The sequence below is a fragment of the Balaenoptera acutorostrata genome, chromosome 12, assembly GCF_949987535.1.
Source record: "Balaenoptera acutorostrata chromosome 12, mBalAcu1.1, whole genome shotgun sequence".
In the NCBI taxonomy this organism is placed as follows: domain Eukaryota; kingdom Metazoa; phylum Chordata; class Mammalia; order Artiodactyla; family Balaenopteridae; genus Balaenoptera; species Balaenoptera acutorostrata.
Window position 1 is genome coordinate 68,555,931 of NC_080075.1, and position 20,218 is coordinate 68,576,148.

A 20,218-nucleotide genomic window follows, 5' to 3' on the forward strand; every position below is an offset into this window, starting at 1 on the left:
TTTCAAAGTTCATATGGTTGTGTTTCTTTACAGTCTCATTCAGCTGTTCAGATGGAGGTGCTTTGTTAAGTGGAAGGTTGGTTTTAACTATGATTTGACTACGCTGGAGGAAGAGAGGAGCAAAGGAGGGAGGCCACAGGCAAGGGAGTGATTATAGTGATGGATCATCAAATCTCAGGATGGGTATAAAAAGTGAAGAAGAGAGGATGAAGGACAGTTGGAAAAGTGACTCCAACAGATTTCTAGACGTGAACTGGAATGATAGGAAGTGAAGAGAGTGGGATGCTTGAAATTGAGATTTTTGAGGTGGTGTAGTTACACTGGTTATTTATATGGTGATGGGAATAGGGGGCTGGAGTGGATGGCAGGAAAGATCATTGAGTGTGGTAATGATCACTCCATGGATGTGATTTTAGTGATTAAGGCAGGTTTTGGTACTCTAAAAAATATTCACTTATTTTCTTTTCATATACTATAGTTTTCTCTTTCTTGTTTTATTTTGTTTGATCATTGCCTCAAATTGTAGATTGTATTGTTGTTCTTGAATGAAGATGGTTGTAAATAAATAAGTGGATGGATAAAAGCAAATTTTGTTTAATCAGTACTTGTTTTTATCATATGGCTTGCTACTAGAAACTTTGTAGTTGGTTAAGTTTCAAACGTTAACATCCAAAATGATGATCCACTGCCCATTAAGCTATTTTAGTTCCAAATAGGTTCAGTGAGGACTTTGTGTCATGTATGGTTATTAGTACTGTATTGCTTTGCTTACTCCTGTTTCTCTCCTTCTCTTTTTATAGGACCGCAACTGAATGCACAGCTAGAAGGTTGGCTTTCACAAGTACAGTCCACAAAAAGACCTGCTAGAGCCATTATTGCACCGTAAGTTTTAAGGGTCTTTACCCAGAATCTTTCATATGTTAATTATTAATAAAGAATGAGTATCTACGGATTGAATTAAAAATTAAAAATCAAATGCTGTGTTGAACTGAAGAAGCTATATTCACTAAATTTCATGATTCCTGTGGCTTTCACTTTAACTGAAGGATAAAGGAATTGGCTACTTTATTTTCTCAGATGCAGAAATATCAAATTTTACTTTTGGTAATAAAACTGACTTTTAAAACAGAGTTGTTTACATTAGATAAACTTGGTGATTTCAGTAGTATTTGGTACAAATGAATAAGTTCTGTTTTAAACATTGAAAAGATCTACTTTAATCACATAATTTTAAACTTATAATAAAAAAATGGATTAAACATAATATGGTGCAGTATGGAGTAGCAGCCTGATTTTTAGGGGAGGGGTAGATTTTTTTTTTTAATGAAGAAAATCTGTGACTATTTCGTCTATGTTAGAGGGCTTTTTGAGAACTACAGGCTAGCAAACATACAGTTAACTATGTGTCTGTGTATGATGTGAATTCAGTTAATTTTGATTTGGTAAATGTTGGAGTTTGTGCTATTTCTGTCACAGCAGCATCTTTTATGTGACTTCTGTTGAGTTCAGGTTGGTACCTTGATAAATAGTAAATAGTGAAAATAATAGCAACCACTTATTAAACAATATGAGAATTAAATGAGTAAATACACATAAAAAGCTTACATTAATGTTGGGCACATAATAAGTATTCCATAAATGTTATGTATTTTTTGTGCCAAACTTTTTGTTAAATACTCCATTTGTATGGTCTATCTTCATCTCGTTTAAAAGATTCAGGAAGCTGACTATACTACGTACCAACTGTGTGACATATAAGTTATTTAATCTCTTGTGCTTTTGTCTCCTTGGTAAAATTGGAATAATAGTATTACTTTCATATAGTTTTTCCAAAGATTAAATGAGCTAATCTTTATAAAACTTTTAGCATAATGACTTGCTATTACTTATTTTGTTATTCAGCAAATATCTACCAGGCTAAATGCCAGATACTCTTCTTTGTGCTGCTCTTTGAATAAAACAAAATCACTACTCTCATGGTGCTTGCCTTTTAGTATTTGGGGAAGACAGACAGTAAATAAATAATTATATTCTGTGTCAGGTGCTGATGGGTGCTAAGAAAAAATAAAGCAGATAAGAAGATTGAGAGTGACAGTATGGGTAGGGAGTTGGTAGTTTAGATAGGATAGTAAGAAAAGGTCTTCCTCATAAGGTAACAATTGAGTCTAAATGATGTGAGAGAGAGGTTATGCAGATGCCCAGGGAAAAAGGGTTTCAGGTTGAGGACGAAGCAAGGACAAAAGCTCTGGGGCAGGATACGCTTAATGTGTTTGAGGAAAAGCAAGGCCAGTGTAGCTGGAGTGGTGTGTGTGTATGGGGAAGAGTAGTGGATGAGGTAGGCAGTGGGCGCTAGATTGTAGGGAGGCTTTGTAGGAGAACATAAAAACTTTGGTTTTTATTCCAAGTGATAAGGCAAGTAATGAGAAGTTTTGAGCAGCAAAGTGACATGATCTGACTTAGGTTTGAGAAGGATTATTCTTGCTGCTGTATGAACCTTCTGTTTTGTGGGGGCAAGGAGTCCAATTTAGGAGGCTTATTACTATAGTACAGAAAAGAGATGACATAATGCCTTTGGCTGGGAGCTAGAGGTGGAGGTGATGAGAAGCTGTATATTCTGGGTATTTGGAAGGCAGGACCAATAAAATAGAACAAGTCAAGGATGACTCTTAAGTTTGGGCTTGTGAAATTGGAAGGATGGAATTGGGGTTTGTACTAATTAAAGGAGAAAACAAGGGTGGAGGTGGGGAGTGGAATTTGAAGTGTTTATATAAAATCTAAATTTTATTCTGCCTGTGTTAATGTTGAGATACCTATTAGATATCCAAGTGAGGCAGCTAGATATATGAATCTGGAGTACAGGGAAGAAGGGCTAGGCTGTGTTGGCATATCACACTTAACACAGCTAAGTGTGTAACTTTAATCAGACATGGTTGCCTCAGGAGTAAAATAGAGAAGAGAAGAGGTTCAAAGACCAAGCCCTTAGGCAAGCCAGCTTAATTTAGAGGTCACGATGAAGATGAGTATTTGCAAAGGAGATTTTGAAGGAGGACCAGTGGGGAAGGAGGAAAACCAAGAGTGAGTGAAGTCTCTGGGAGACAAAAGGATGAAAATGTGTCAGGGAGGAAAAGATGATCAGGTGTGTCAAATTCTGTCAAGAGGTCAAATAAGATGAGGATTGATAATTGATAATTGGATACTATGGAGATTGCTGGTTATTTTAATAAGAACAATTTCTATGGGGCGGTGGGGATGAAAGCACAGTTGGAGTGGGTTCAAGAAAGAATCAAGGAGGGAAATGAAGACAGTGAGTATAGATAGTTTTTTTGAGAAATTTTGCTATAAATCAAGGAAATCGGGCGATGGGAATATGGTGTCGGGGAGAATTTTTATTTAAGGTGGGAGATATTAAAGTGTTTATAATGTTGATGACATGATCCAGTAGAGAAAGAAAAATTGATGCAAGGATAAATTGGGAAGTTTGTGTAAGTGAGATCCTTGGTTGGGTGAGAAACAGTGGATTAGTAATCATCTCTTTATAGCATCTCATGAGATATGTTCTATTGTCATTCCCATTACTTTGCTGGTATTTGACTATTATGGTATACTACCTTCCTAGTTAAAACTTACTCTAAATGTGGGAGCTGAGCTGAATCAACATAAAATTAAAATGAAGTTAGTTATTCATGAAAAAGTAGTTAGACTTGTTTGCTTCTTGTAGTTAGTTTTAAACTGAAATGTTTGGAAATGCCCTGGGAAATGAAATGTTTGAGTCTACGTTACAAATATATTAATTTGTAAAAGATTTCCAAGTTACCTTAGGTTTTAAAATGAATATTTGAAAATAGTTTTGGCTTTGGTGTGCATGTTTCTGCTATATAGTGACTTTGTAGTTACATTTATGTATGTATAGGCAATTTCTACTTTGTTAATATATGAAAACTTTAAATATAGTCAAGTTCATCTTATTATATGGTTTCCATCTTATTATATTTTCCTTTCCAGAGTTACCTTTTTTTTTTTTAAGGTAGAAAAGCAACAACAAATATTTTCTTGTTCTATAGGCACAAAAGGGTCTTTGTAAGACCGAGCTTATATAGTAATTAGACAACTTAAAATTTTAAGATTTCTACTTTTATTTCAAATCAAAAACATACTTTTAAAATTTTATAAATTCTAGCTCTCTGGGACCACCTTTCTTAGATTTTGCCTTCATAGGAATAAATCATACAAGGGGAACCTTAAAAAAACAAACTCAGAACCTAGATAGCACACTTTTGAAAATGCTTAAACAGTTTGCTTATTTTTATATGGATGTAGATTAAATAGAATAATGTCATTTATTGTTGACATCATTAAATGATTAAATATTGACCCATAAACCAACTGTTGATCAATTTTAATGAATTCTAATCTATATAACATAACCAGGCACATTTGGGAGAGGGATTCAAAAGAATTTAATTTGACTAAAAAATATCTTTTGGTTGCATTTGGAACTATCTTACTTATATTGAGGCACAGGAGACAGTATATGGCCCTGGGATATATATTGAAATGATCTCATGAGCTAGGAGTTCCAGAAGCCTTCTTACCATGACTGCCAGATACCTTGATGCCAAAATTGTTGTTTATCTTGCAGTATTCAGGAATAACTCAGCAACCCTTAGAATGGAGCTGTACAGGTATGCATCACTTAAGAAACATCTTATTGAATATAAAAATATAAGCAGATAATTGTGGAAGGGGCTTAATTTACATGATGAAATTATTTTTTACTGTCAAGCACAGACAATGAATATTGAAGGCCATACATTTAAAGCAGAATTTGATTTCTTAGTGGTTAACCTAGTAGGAATAGTATGGAATAAAGGATACTTTTACTTTTCGTTGTGTACCTTTTTTTACAGTTTGACTTTTTTACTGTGTACATTATACCTTTAGTATAAAAACCTGTTTAAAAAATTTAAAAACTAAGAAACATTTATATAGAAGATCAGGTTGTATATACTGAAGCATACCTGTAGAGCTCTACCAGTGCATGTCATGAGACAATGAATCTTCATAAATTATCTAGTTAATTTAAGTTACTGGAGATTTGCAGTCCTTGTTAATGTTAACAAACAATCTTCTAAACAGTCTCATAGTGCGTTCTGTGTTGTGTTGTGTGCTTGTTTGGCTTTGTTTTGGTTTTGTCTTGTTTCCTTTCACATAGTGAAAGCAGATGTGCCCTGTGTGAATGATAGGCCAGAAGACAGGCTCCTCGCATTAGCATGGAGTTCGAGCTAAATCTGGTAGAAACCATCAAGACTTTCCCAGTCTTGTTAAGATTAAGAAGGACTGGTAGGTTATTCATGGCAATATCTCAAATCATATATACTCTAGCAGTAAAATAAAACCCCTAAATATGCAACATTGTGGTTAGTTTATTCTTACTTGACTTTTTAGCTCATAATATTGTTTACTTAATGTTTGTGAGATTCCATTTGTAAAAATAAAATATTCTAAATAATGACTGTTTTACCTGGATATTTTTTGGATATAATCATTTACTGATTTTTTTATTGAAGCAGGAATCTTTAGGGCCATTGAGCAGTGCCTGTGAAAGGAAAGAATAAAAGGCTAGGTGCAGCAAAATAAAATTGAGATGGAGGTTGCTGCTTCTGTAAACTGTTTGGGGCCAGTTGTCATTCAGGTTGATCCTGTACGTTTACAGGTGTTTTTAAATTTAGTTTCTAGGTTTGTAGATCATATCTTAACTTAAGGTTACAAACTTTGCTTATTGCTGGAGGAGATCTCATTTCATCTGGTCCAATCTTCTCATTTCATCTAGGGCAGTCTTTTATTTTGCATTTTTCCTGCTATTCAGTAGAATTAGGACTACGGAAATCTGACTTTGTTGAATTCAAGTAAGTGTTCTTTTATTATTCCCTATATCCACTTTGATGAAAATCCTCTCAGAATGTTTAGTAGACTCTTGGCATTCATAGTTGATATAAGTGAAAGTCCATGTGATGTAGTGATTAGTAATTTTCCTGAGGTAGGAATTTAAATTATACCACACTGCAAGGTTGCTGTATGGGAAGCTGTCACTTAACTAATGAATGATTGTGGACAGTGACCTTGCATCCTCATTTAATTGCAGCTCTCTGAGGGGCACAGAAATTCTGGTAGGTTAGGAGCTGAACTTGCTGATGCAAAGGGTCTGCTGCGTAGGTGTAAAGGAAGAAGCAAAAGTACTCTATGTTAAAAGAAAGATCAGTTTTTAGAGGTATGGTTTTAGCCTAATGACAAATTATAGATATAATAATAGTATAATTTTGTATTTGTTTACATGAGAAGTTACATTGAGAATCAGAGTTACCTGTAACAGCTAGCAGGGATGACTTTGTATTAAAGGTTTTAAGAACTTTAAAAAGACTGACTTGGACACACTTTTATGATGCATATTCAAATATCTGTAGAGCTCAAATTTTCATTGCTCTTCTGGCTATTATGCAGAACGACTAAAGAAAAAAATGTAGCCATTCCCTTAGCGAAGCCTCCTTTATTGTGAGTGATTCCTTACTGGAACCTGTTTCCACATACATGTAGAGTTATAGATTCTGTTAGCAAGAGAAGGGTGTAGGAACAGAGGATTAGTGGTGAGAGTTGATGATTATTACTATGGCTCTATTCATTACCATATATCTGGGCCAGGGTAAAGGAAAGTATTACAAATTCTCTTCTTTGACTGTGACCTTGGTCCTTTCATGAGGTAGAGTTCCTCACTGTGGGGGATAAGTGAGTATGGGGTATACTTAATGATCAAAAAATAGATACACTGCAGTGTATTCTCTATTTAAGTTAAGAATCTCCCTGTCCTTGGGAGATTGATTCAAGACGGCGGAGTAGTAGAAGGATGTGCGCTCACTCCCTCTTGTGAGAGCACAGGAATCACAACTAACTGCTGAATAATCATCGACAGGAAGACACTGGAACTCACCAAAAAAGATACCCCACATCCAGAGACAAAGGAGAAGCCGCAATGAGACGGTAGGAGGGGCGCAATCACAATAAAATCAAATGCCATAACTGCTGGGTGGGTGACTCACAAACTGGAGAACACTTATACCACAGAAGTCCACCCACTGGAGTGAAGGTTCTGACCCCCAGGTCAGGCTTCCTAACTTGGGGGTCTGGCAACGGGAGGAGGAATTCCCAGAGACTCAGACTTTGAAGGCTAGTGGGATTTGATTGCAGGACTTCGACAGGACTGGGGGAAACAGAGACTCCACTCATGGAGGGCACACACAAAGTAATGTGCGTATCAGGACCCAGGGGGAAGGAGCAGTGACCCCAGGGGAGACTGAACCAGACCTACCTGCTAGTGTTGGAGGGTCTCCTGCAGAGGCAGGGGGCAGCTGTGGCTCACCGTGGGGACAAGGACACTGACAGCAGAAGCTCTGGGAAGTACTTCTTGGTGTGAGGCCTCCCAGAGTCCACCATTAGCCCTGCCAAGAGCCTGTAGGCTCCAGTGCTGGGTCGCCTCAGGCCAAACAACCAACAGGGAGGGAACTCAGCCCCACCCATCAGCAGACAAGCAGACAAGCATTAAAGTTTTACTGAGTTCTGCCCACCAGAGCAACACCCAGCTCTACCCACCACCAGTTCCTCCCATCAGGAAGCTTGCACAAGCCTCTTAAATAGCCTTATCCAAGGGCAAACAGCAGAAGCAATAAGAACTACAATCCTGCAGCCTGTGGAACGAAAACCACATTCACAAAAAGACAAAATGAAAAAGCAGAGGACTATGTACCAGATGAAGGAACAAGATAAAACTCCAGAAGAACAACTAACTGAGGTGGAGATAGGCAACCTTACAGAAAAAGAATTCAGAATAATGATAGTGAAGATGATCCAGGACTTCGGAAAAAGAATGGAGGCAAAGATCGAGAAGATGCAAGAAACGTTTAACAAAGACCTAGAAGAATTAAAAAACAAACAGAGGTGAACAATATAATAACTGAAATGAAAAATACACTAGAAGGAATCAATAGCAGAATAACTCAGGCAGAAAAACGGATAGAAGTGACCTGGAAGACAGAATGGTGGAAATCACTGCCACGGAACAGAATAAAGAAAAAAGAATGAAAAGAAATGAAGACAGCCTAAGGGACTTCTGGGACGACATTGAACACACCAACATTCGCATTATAGGGGTCTCAGAAGGAGAAGAGAGAGAGAAAGGACCCAAGAAAATATTTGAAGAGATTATAGTTGAAAACTTTCCTAACATGGGAAAGGAAATAGCCACCCAACTCCAGGAAGTGCAGAGAGTTCCAGGCAGGATAAACCCAAGGAGAAACATGCTGAGACACATAGTAATCAAATTGACAAAAATTAAAGACAAAGAAAAATTATTGAAAGCAACAAGGGAAGAATGACAAATAACATACAAGGGAACTCCCATAAGGTTAACAGCTGATGTATCAGCAGAAACTCTATAAGCCAGAAGGGAGTAGCATGATATATTTAAAGTGATGAAAGGGAAGAACCTACAACCAAGATTACTCTACCCAGCAAGGATCTCATTTAGATTTGATGGAGAAATCAAAAGCTTTACAGACAAGCAAAAGCTAAGAGAATTCAGCACCACCAAACCAGCTCTACAACAAATGCTAAAGGAACTTCTCTAAGTGGGAAACACAGGAGAAGAAAAGGACCTACAAAAACAAACCCAAAACAATTAAGAAAATGGTCATAGGAACATACATATCGATAGTTACCTTAACTGTGAATGGATTAAATGCTCCAACCAAAAGACACAGGCCGGCTGAATGGATACAAAAACAAGACCCGTATATATGCTGTCTACAAGAGACCCACTTCAAACCTAGGGACACATACAGACTGAAAGTGAGGGGATGGCGAAAGATATTCCATGCAAATGGAAATCAAAAGAAAGCTGGAGTAGCAATACTCATATCAGATAAAATAAACTTTAAAATAAAGAATGTTACAAGAGACAAGGAAGAACACTACATAATGATCAAGGAATCAATCCAAGAAGAAGATATAACAGTTAAAAATATATATTCACCCAACATAGAGGCACCTCAATACATAAGGCAACTGCTAACAGCTATAAAAGAGGAAATAGACAGTAACACAATAATAGTGGGGGACTTTTAACACCTCACTTACACCAGTGGACAGATCATCCAGACAGAAAATTAATAAGGAAACACAAGCTTTAAATGACACAACAGACCAGATATTTATAGGACATTGATATTTATAGGACATTCCATCCAAAAACAGCAGATGACACGTTCTTCTCAAGTGCGCACGGAACATTCTCCAGGATAGATCACATCTTGGGTCACTAATCAAGCCTTGGAAAATTTAAGAAAACTGAAATCATATCAAGCATCTTTTCCGACCACAACGCTATGAGATTAGAAATAAATTACAGGGAAAAAAACATAAAAAAGACATACACATGGAGGCTAAACAATACGTTACTAAATAACCAAGAGATCACTGAAGAAATCAAAGAGAAAATCAAAAAATACCTAGAGACAAATGACAACGAAAACACGACAATCCAAAACCTATGGGACGCAGCAAAAGCAGTTCGAAGAGGGAAGTTTATAGCTATACAAGCCTACCTAAAGAAACAAGAAAAATCTCAAGTAAACAATCTAACCTTACACCTAAAGGAACTAGAGAAAGAAGAACAAACAAAACCCAAAGTTAGCAGAAGGAAAGAAATCATAAAGATCAGAGCAGAAATAAATGAAATAGAAACAAAGAAAACAATAGCAAAGATCAATAAAACTAAAAGCTGGTTCGTTGAGAAGATAAACAAAATTGATAAGCCATTAGCCAGACTCATCAAGAAAAAGAGGGAGAGGACTCAAATCAATAAAATTAGAAATGAAAAAGGAGAAGTAACAACAGACACCGCAGAAATACAAAGTATCCTAAGAGACTACTACAAGCAACTCTATGCCAATAAATGGACAACCTGGAAGAAATGGACAAATTCTTAGAAAGGTATAACCTTCCAAGGCTGAACCAGGAAGAAACAGAAAATATGAACAGACCAATCACAAGGAATGAAATTGAAACTGTGATTAAAAATCTTCCAAGAAACAAAAGTCCAGGACCAGATGGCTTCACAGGTGAATTCTATCAAACGTTTAGAGAAGAGCTAACACCCATCCTTCTCAAACTCTTCCAAAATATCGCAGAGGATGGAACACTCCCAATCTCATTCTACGAGGCCACCATCACCCTGATACCAAAACCGGACAAAGATGATGCAAAAAAAGAAAATTACAGACCAATATCACTGATGAATATAGATGCAAAAATCCTCAACAAAATACTAGCAAACAGAATCCAACAACACATTAAGAGGATCATACACCACGATCAAGTGGTATTTATCCCAGGGATGCAAGGATTCTTCAATATACTCAAATCAATCAATGTGATACACCATATTAACAAATTGAAGAATAAAAACCACATGATCATCTCAATAGATGCAGAAAAAGCTTTTGACAAAATTCAACACCCATTTATGATAAAAACTCTCCAGAGAGTGGGCATAGAGGGAACCTACCTCAACATAATAAAGGCCATATATGACAAACCCACAGCCAACATCATTCTCAACGGTGAAAAACTGAAAGCATTTCCTCTAAGATCAGGAACAAGACAAGGATGTCCACTCTCACCACTATTATTCAACATAGTTTTGGAAGTCCTAGCCACGGCAATCAGAGAAGAAAAAGAAATAAAAGGAATACAAATTGGAAAAGAAGAAGTAAAACTGTCACTGTTTGCAGATGACATGATACTATACATAGAGAATCCTAAAAATGCCACCAGAAAACTACTAGAGCTAATCAATGAATTTGGTAAAGTTGCAGGATACAAAATTCATGCACAGAAATCTCTTGCATTCCTATACGCTAATGATGAAAAATCTGAAAGAGAAATTATGGAAACACTCCCATTTACCATTGCAACAAAAAGAATAAAATATCTAGGAATAAATCTACCTAGGGAGACAAAAGACCTGTATGCAGAAAAATATAAGACACTGATGAAAGAAATTAAAGATGATACCAACAGATGGAGAGATATACTAAGTTCTTGGATTGGAAGAATCAATATTGTGAAAATGACTATACTACCCAAAGCAATCTACAGATTCAATTCAATCCCTATCAAATTACCAATGGCATTTTTTACGGAACTAGAACAAATCATCTTAAAATTTGTATGGAGACACAAAAGACCCCAAATAGCCAAAGCAGTCTTGAGGGAAAAACACGGAGCTGGAGGAATCAGACTCCATGACCTCAGACTATACTACAAAGCTACAGTAATGAAGACAATATGGTACTGGCACAAAAACAGAAACATAGATCAATGGAACAAGATAGAAAACCCAGAGATAAACCCATGCACCTATTGTCAACTAATCTATGACAAAGGAGGCAAAGATATACAATGGAGAAAAGACAGTCTCTTCAATAAGTGGTGCTGGGAAAACTGGACAGCTATATGTAAAAGAATGAAATTAGAATACTCCCTAACATCATATACAAAAATAAACTCAAAATGGATTCAAGACCTAAATGTAAGACCAGACACTATAAAACTGTTACAGGAAAACATAGGAAGAACACTCTTTGACATAAATCACAGCAAGATCTTTTTTGATCCACCTCCTAGAGCAATGGAAATAAAAACAAAAATAAACAAATGGGACCTATTGAAACTTCAAAGCTTTTGCACAGCAAAGGAAACCATAAACAAGACCAAAAGACAACCCTCAGAATGGGAGAAAATATTTGCAAACGAATGAATGGACAAAGGATTAATCTCAAAAATATATAAACAGTTCATGCAGCTCAATGTTAAAAAAACTAACAACCCAATCCAAAAATGGGCAGAAGACCTAAATAGATATTTCTCCAAAGAAGACATACAGATGACCAAGAGGCACTTGAAAAGCTGCTCAACATCACTAATTATTAGAGAAATGCAGATCAAAACTACAGTGAGGTATCACCTCACACTGGTTAGAATGGGCATCCCTCAGAAAATCTACAAACAACAAATGCTGGAGAGGCTGTGGAGAAAAGGGAACCGTCTTGCAATGTTGGTGGGTATGTAAGTTGATACAGCCACTATGGAGAACAGTATGGAGGTTCCTTAAAAAAGTAAAAATAAAATTACCATATGACCCAGCAATCCCACTACTGGGCATATACCCAGAGAAAACCATAATTCAAAAACTCCCATGCATCCCAATGTTCATTGCAGCACTGTTTATAGTAGCCAAGTCATTGGGAGCAACATAAATGCGTATCGACAGCCAAATGGATAAAGAAGATGTGGTACGTATATACAATGGAATATTACTCAGTCAGTAAAAGGAATGAAATTGGGTTGTTTGTAGAAACATGGATGGACCTAGATACTGTCATACAGAGTGAAGTCAGAAAGAGAAAAAGAAATATCGTATATTAACGCATATTTGTGGAATATAGAAAAATGGTATAGATGAACTGGTTTGCAAGGCAGAGATAGAGTCAGAGATGTAGAGAACAGATGTATGGACACCATGGGGGGAAGGCGGGGGTGGGGTGGTGGTGGTGGTGGGATGAATTGGGAGATTGCGATTGACGTATATACACTAAGATGTATAAAATAGATAGCTAATAAGAACCTGCTGTATAAAATAAATAAATAAATACAATTTTAAAAAAGGTAAAAGAATCTTCCTCTCCTTTTGCCATTATGTTGTCTTTAGGTCAAGCAGACTTTTAAACCTTCAGCTTCAAAAAGGACTGAAACCATGAAATCTAAGTTCTTGTTATGAAACAAGTTTACCTTAGTTAATCGTGTTTTCAAAACTATCATCCTTCCTTGTAGTCTTACAGGATATATGATTCTGTAAGTATTTTTCCAGTTGTTAGGCTTGTTGCTTTTCCTACTCCATGGACTCCTTCCCTTCTTCCTTGAACTATGTAAAGGTCTCTTACGGTGCTTAAGAATGGGTTCTGGAGCTCTACTGCCTGGCTTTATATCCTGGAGTGCCACTTACTATCTGTATGACCTTGAGCAAGTTTCTTAACCTTTCTGCTTTGGTTTCTTCATCTATAAAATGAAAAGAATAATAATTCCTATTTCATAGAGTTGTTAAGATTAAAAGTAATGCTTTGAGTTACGTAGAAGAGTGCCTGAGATGCAGTAAGCACTCATTTATCACCATCATGATAACTGTCCTCTTCCTCCTCCTACTTGGTCACTAAGATATGTCACTGTTTCTTTCTAGACCCTAGAGCATTGATTTCTCATTTCCCACTGGCACTGACACCATTCTAGACCTAGACCGTGATATTACTACCTCACGCCGCAGTTTCCAAGAGAGCTTCATGTAACTCCTCTTGCCTCTAACACGTCCTTTGTGCTTGTGTTTTTCAGTACATGATAACAGTTTCATATTGTCACTCCCCTGTTCCAAGAGCATACAGCAGTTTTTCAGTAACTTGTTTTATCAAGCCCAGACTCCTCTGTCTGACTCTGGCTTAACATTACTCTCTTGTTCCATTCAGGCCAATTTCATATTTTCTCATTTACATCATACACTTGGACATTTGCTCATGTTTTTCCTTCAGGCTTTATTCCCTTCATGCCCTTACCCTTCTACTTACTATTTCTTTCCTACCTGTACTTCAAGAATCTAACGTTTCTAAGAAGCCTTTCTGGCATTTAAGAACTGAGCTTGGGTAGGAACAGCGTTGGTAAAACTGGGAGAGACTCAGAGTACAAAGACAGGTTGATTTAGAGATCGGAGTATAGATCGGGGTTCAGGGCCTTTAAATTCAAGAAGAGTAAGGATTGAGAAGTGGAGGGATGTGAAGTGAGTGACAGCTGAGAGCAAAGCAGTGTTGAAAATCTGAATGTCATTCAGGTTTGTGACAGACCAGGGCGGATCCAGATGGATCAGATGGTTTTTAAGGTCTGCATGGGCAGGCAAGATAGTGCATATCTGAACTGACAGGAGCCAGTGATGTTCAGATGAGGAACAGGTATTAAGTATCTGAAGTAGTTGGTATTGGCATCTTGGGGACTGGAAGATTGGGGACATAACTGGTTAAAATAGAGCCCCTGGTTAGCCTAGAATATCAAGATCAGTACAGGATGACAGCAAAACTGAATTTGCTGAGCCACAGAACAACTTGTATTACCTTCTGGCTAAGATTAGAGTGGGTTGTGAGAATATTGCTATATTCAGGCAACTTGATAGGCTCCCTTGACAGAGGTGTAAGGATGGAGTGACTACCATTAATCTGACCAATAAAGCCTCAGTGATTTCAGTGTGCCTAGCATATGTCCCATATTACTTTACTCCTAATTAAGGACCCTACTATCTTGTATGGTTGTGATTGACTTATGTGAATCTCTTTTTCTGTGTCTATATCAGATGAGTATCATTTTTAAAACAGAGCTTTACTGGGGTGTGATTAACATTCAGCTGCATATAAAGTATGCAGTTTGATAAGTTTGAAATATGTATACACCTGTGAAATCATTACCACAATTAAGATAATGAACATATTCATCATCTTCAGAAGTTTCCTTGTGCCCTTCTTTCCCTCTCTGCCCTTCTCCCACCCTCCCACATCCACTGATTTACTTTCTGTCACTATAGATTAGTTCTTATTTTCTAATTATTTATTTAGAAATATTTATTTTTACTTTTAATTGAAGTAGACTTGATTTACAATGTTGTGCCAGTCTCTCCTGTACAGCAAGTGACTCAGTTTTATACATACATATTCTTTAAAAAATTTTTTTATTGTAGAAGTATTTAAATGGAATCATATGGTATGAACTCTTTTTGTCTGGCTTCTCGCACTCAGCATATTTATTTTTTTACCATAATTATTTTGAGTGTGTCAATAGTTCATTCCTTTCTATTGCTGAAGAGTTATTTCATTGTGTGGATATACTTTAATTTGTTTATCCATTCACCTTTTGAGGGACATTTGGCTCTTTCCGTTTTTGGCTCTTGCAAATAAAAATGGGATGAATATTTGTGTACAAATCTTTGTGTGCACATAATGCTTAAATATATATATATATATATATATATATATATATATTTTTTAGGAGTGGAATAGCTGGCAGGAGTTTTATGGCAGAAGTATGTTTAGCTTTTTTTTTTTTTTTTTTAAAGAAATTGCCAAACCATTTTCCAAAGTAGTTGTACCGTTTTACATTTCCTACAGACTGAGTTTCAGTTCTACATCCTTGCCACATTTGGTATGGTCACTCATTTTCATTTTAGCTTATTCTAGTGGGTGTTTAGTGGTAGCTCATTGTGGTTTTAATTTGCCTCTCCTTAATGACTAACTGGTGTAGAGCCTTCTTTTGTGTGCCTTTTGCCATCCCAGTGTATTTTTTGATGAAAGTATCTGTTCACATCTTTTCCTATTTAAAAATTAAAAAAAATTGTAGTAACATAAAATCTACCATCTTAACTACTTTTAACCATTTATATAGTAGTGTTAAGTGCATTCACATTGTTGTGCAACCAATCTTCAGAATTCTTTTTGTCTTGTAAAACAGTTACCTGTATTTTTTAAAGTGTTAGGTTGTTTTGAAATTTCTTTATATATTCAGATATAAATCCTTTATCAGATATATGCTTTTTCTTTATATATTTAGATATAAATCCTTTGTCAGATATATGCTTTACAAATATTTTCTCCCAGTCTGTGTTTTGTCTTTTCAGTTTACTGTGCATCTTGAGATTGTCCATGATGGGAATGATTTACTCCACATTAATAGACAGATTGCTATAAATCAGGACTTTATTTTTTGTTGATTGTCTATACTCAAGAAAAGTAATGGGGAAAGGTTAATAAGGCAGATGAAACTTAAAATTATGTTATGTCTGTAACCTTTACACTGTGACAAGCACAAAAAAATGAGGAAAGAAATATGCTTTCCAGTATTTGAAAAACTATTGTCTAATAAGCAAAGAAGTCATTCAAGTCGTTGTTGAATGAGTGAAATTCAGACATATGTCTTCATTATTTCACTCTTGTCATTTGCAGCCGTTGCTTGGCTGTGGGTTAAAGAGTTCAGCTACCATCAGTGAAAGCATTCTGGGCCAATCAATTGCCTAAGCTGAATTTGCAGTAAAGAGTATTTTGTATTTTTTCATTGTTTGTCAGTTGTGTGATACGTCTCTCTTTATTTCAGTAAAATTTATAATAAGCTTATGTACATATGTATACAGTTTTTTCCTGCAGAGCCATTTGTTAAACATTTACTGGCCGTACACTAAATAGTAAGCATTAAGGGAAATATTTCTAGACCCACATAGCTTGAGTCAAGAAAGAAAAATGAAGTTCTGAAACAAAGTCATTGTATGGGTGATCAGAGAACCAATGTAAAGCTGAGACCAGAGGAGGAAAAGGATGGGATGAGTAGTAGGGAGAGAAAATGAAAGGCATAATACACAGAAGGTCAGGTCAATTCTCTTACCACTAAAGACACAGAGGGACGTGAGTTGTTTCTTGTAGATTATTTGTTTTGCTCTGATTTGACTTGGTCTTATCATTTTTATGTATGTAATAGTCTGTTAATGGTGTTGAAGAGGAATGTTAAGAGCTCATGTATTATTAATGTTACATTAGCAACTTCAAATAAGCCTTGAATATTTCCAAATATAATTTTCCTTCAGACCAAATACTTTTTAACATTTAAAATTGGAACACAGGGGGACTTCCCTGGCGGTCCAGTGGTTAAGACTCCATGCTTCCACTGCAGGGGGCACGGGTTTGATCCCTGGTTGGTGAACTAAGATCCCACATGCTGTGCAGCATGGCCCCCCCAAAATAAATAAATAAATAAAATAAAATAACAGTGGAACACAGAACAATGATGTGTTCCCTGTTATCTTCTAGAAGTTGCATCATTATCTATCAATACATTGCTTTTTAATCTGTACACATAATGTTTACCATAATTATTAGATTTCTTTCAAAAGTTTTTTTTTTCCCCGAATAACTTGATTTTGAATCTCATGATTAAGTTAAACATTTTTTTGTTTTGTAGCCATGCAGGGTATACGTACTGTGGGTCTTGTGCTGCTCATGCTTACAAACAAGTGGATCCATCTATTACGTAAGTAATATAGTTAGATACCATTTTGATTAGGTGGCTGGGAATTATATCATAATTGCTTTGTCACTGAAGTAATTTGTTTTACATACTTATTATATTCTTGATTTCATTAAGAATTTGACTTTATAAATTTGATTATACCTTATATAGGTTATGAAAAGCTTTAATACTATTTTTCATTATCTGAACATTTAGTTTCTACCTTCCTTTTGTTTGGTAAAGTGTTTAGTTCTGGAAGTGTTAGAAGGTTAATACAGTATTGTGATTTATATGAAATATATATTTGGTCATTTAGATGACCAAAATATATTTCACATCTATATTTAGTCTTTTTCCACAGTTACTGGCTCACAGCTCCCAAAACCCTTGGAATTTCCTAAGTGGTGAGAATGGCAAAGGTGTCTCTTGTATGTTAATAAGGTGACTTTCAGACCCCACCTAAGCATGGGGCTGGTTGCCAGGATAACCAACCTTGTGTTTAGAGGGTTGGAATTTTCATTCCCACTCCCTGACCTCCCCTGGGGCGGGGAGAGAGCCTGGAGGTTGAATCAGTCGCCATCATGACTATGTAATAAAGCCCCCGTAAAAACCCAAAGGGACAGGGTTCGGAGAGCTTCCAGGTTGGTGAACACGTGGAGATTTGGGGAGAGTGGCCCGCCTGGAGAGGGCATGGAAGGTCCTGGCTCTTTCCCCTTGCCTTGCCCTATGCACCTCTTCCATCTGGCTGTTGCTAAGTTATATCTTTTTATAATAAACTGGTGACCTAGTAACTGAAATATTTCTCTGAGTTTTGTGAGCCACTCTAGCAAATTAAACCTCTGATTTGTAACCAGTCTGTCAGAAGTACAGGTAACAACCTGGACTTATGATTGGCCTCTGAATTGAAATTCAAAGAGGTGGTTGTTGGAATCGCCAATCTGTAACTGGTTGGTCAGAAGCACAAGTGACAACCTGGGCTTGCGACTGGCATCTGAGATGGGGGATGGGTGTGGGTGTGGGGACGTTTTTGTAGGACTGAACCCGTAACCTGTGGAATCTGATGCCATCTCAAGGTAGATAGTGTCAGAATTGAGTGTGCCCCCTCTTCCACTCACATGAATGCACACAGTGGAATTGGGTCCAGGAACATTAACAGTTAAATATTTTGGTTTTTAAAATTTTCTTTGAAAACCTGGAGATGAATACTTTTAAGAAAAATTCAAAGGCCTTTGTTCTATTTTAATCACTTTATAATTGAAAATTCTTTATTGTACGTGTTAGGTTGTGTTTAATGAATGAAGAATAATTTCTCATTGACAGGATAAGGTACCTGAGTTATTTTAGAATCTGACAATGAATTTAATATGGTTTTTGAAGTATATTAGCTCTTAATAATTTAATGACAGCTCTGAAATTAGCTTAAAAAAATCTTTCTGTCAAATTGAGACTGAGTTGAATACTACTTTCTAAAATGAGAAATTTGTGAACTTTAAAAGCTTAGTATACCACTCTCTAAAATAAGAAACTTGTGAAATTTCAAAAGTTTCTGCTGGAATTAGCCACCCAAATTACTTAATTTGCTGACCAACATTTTATTTAAATAGTTAATTCACTACATGTGAACCAGTCTCAGGTTCTAGTCTATATTGCCAGTTGTACATACACTGTGTGAATAGGTGAAACTGATCATTTTAATTCTGTCAAATGTTGATTCTTAGGTTAGACCCGTACTAGTAGAGATGAAGTATAATCATTCAGAAGGAACTCACAACAGCCATGAGTTTAAAAAGAAAATCTCACCCACAGCCTACTCCTTTATGCGCAATTAGTTCAAATTGTTAAAGCAAAAAAGCTGCTCTCTTTTGTTTTTATGTAGTATGCTCTGCACATTTTATCGAAAATTTTTTTTTAGTAAGTTTTTAATAATTAATAAAATGATAATATTGCCAGATTGATGAGGTTTTGGTTAGCTCCGCCTCCTTTATGATGTTTTGATGCACATCTTTAAAAAATATTTCATAATACATATTTAATGTATAATTTTAACTTGTTTCATGAATAAGAGTAAAATAGAAATTAGATTGTAAAGCTTTTCAGAAGCTTCCTTTATTTGACCCTGGGCCTTTAAACCAGCCATAATCAAGGCTAGTTTATATAACAGCCTTTTCCAAACCTTTTTCTATTTGGCAGAACTTTTATTGATGATGATATGTGCTAAAACGGTACTCCTGAATTAAATTTGGCCTAGGAATATATAGAGCCTATATTGATATAAGTGGAAATTGTGTGTTAAATAAGTTGATGGACAGTGAGAATGGAAAGGAAAAAAATAATAAGGGAAGAGAGTCAAGGACTAAGAAGGTGATGATAAAGGAGATCAGTAAAAAGAAATGCGAATGATGGATGATGATGTGATCAGTTTATTTTTATAATTAGTATATAGTAATTGAATTCTGAATAAATAAGTGTGAAGGTCTCAGTGTTAAAAATAATCATGGACAGCCTTGTTGTATTCTCTTGGAAGTGGCCCTCCCTGAGATTTGCAATATCTTCATAGTTCTTTAAGAAAATAGAGAAAACATCCTTTTGGGAATAATAAGTATAAGAAAAAATAACAGTCCAAGAGAGAAGGATAAATTTGATACCACTAGCTTCCATTCTTCTTTCCCTTTCCCATTCTCTACATGTCAACCAGGATCATCTTTTGTCCTTAAAGTTTGAATGGATCTTTTACCTTTGCATGATTTTGTAACATCTTGCATGAACATTTGGAAAATATTTGTTCATTGAGTCATGCAGATCTTTCAAATGTTGACATTTCATCATATGATGTAAAAAAAATCACATTTGTTAATATCACCATCAATTTCATGAGAAAAATTTTTAATTATTGGGAAGCTTTTTGCAAAAGTCTAATTTTCACTTAAAAGTTTCAATTTTATCATTGGCAACAAATACGTCAAATATTTTCTTTGAAGTGTCAGGCTCATTTTGTTCATTTTCTAAAAAATTTCTGCCGGATACCTAAGTT

General features: G+C 36.0%; 1 protein-coding gene across 3 annotated transcripts in view; it reads left to right on the forward strand.

Annotated features, from left to right (window-relative positions):
• The window catches only part of MEMO1 (mediator of cell motility 1), a 148,262-nt gene that overhangs the window by 70,018 nt on the left and 58,026 nt on the right, over window positions 1-20,218 (forward strand). For 2 of the 3 annotated variants that reach the window (XM_057558060.1, XM_057558061.1), the window contains exons 2-3: window positions 801-882; window positions 17,140-17,208. In XM_057558060.1, coding sequence (XP_057414043.1) covers window positions 801-882; window positions 17,140-17,208 — 151 coding nt within the window. Of the gene's footprint in view, window positions 1-800; window positions 883-17,139; window positions 17,209-20,218 lie in introns of those variants that run through there. The other variant, XM_057558062.1, reaches the window with a different exon arrangement.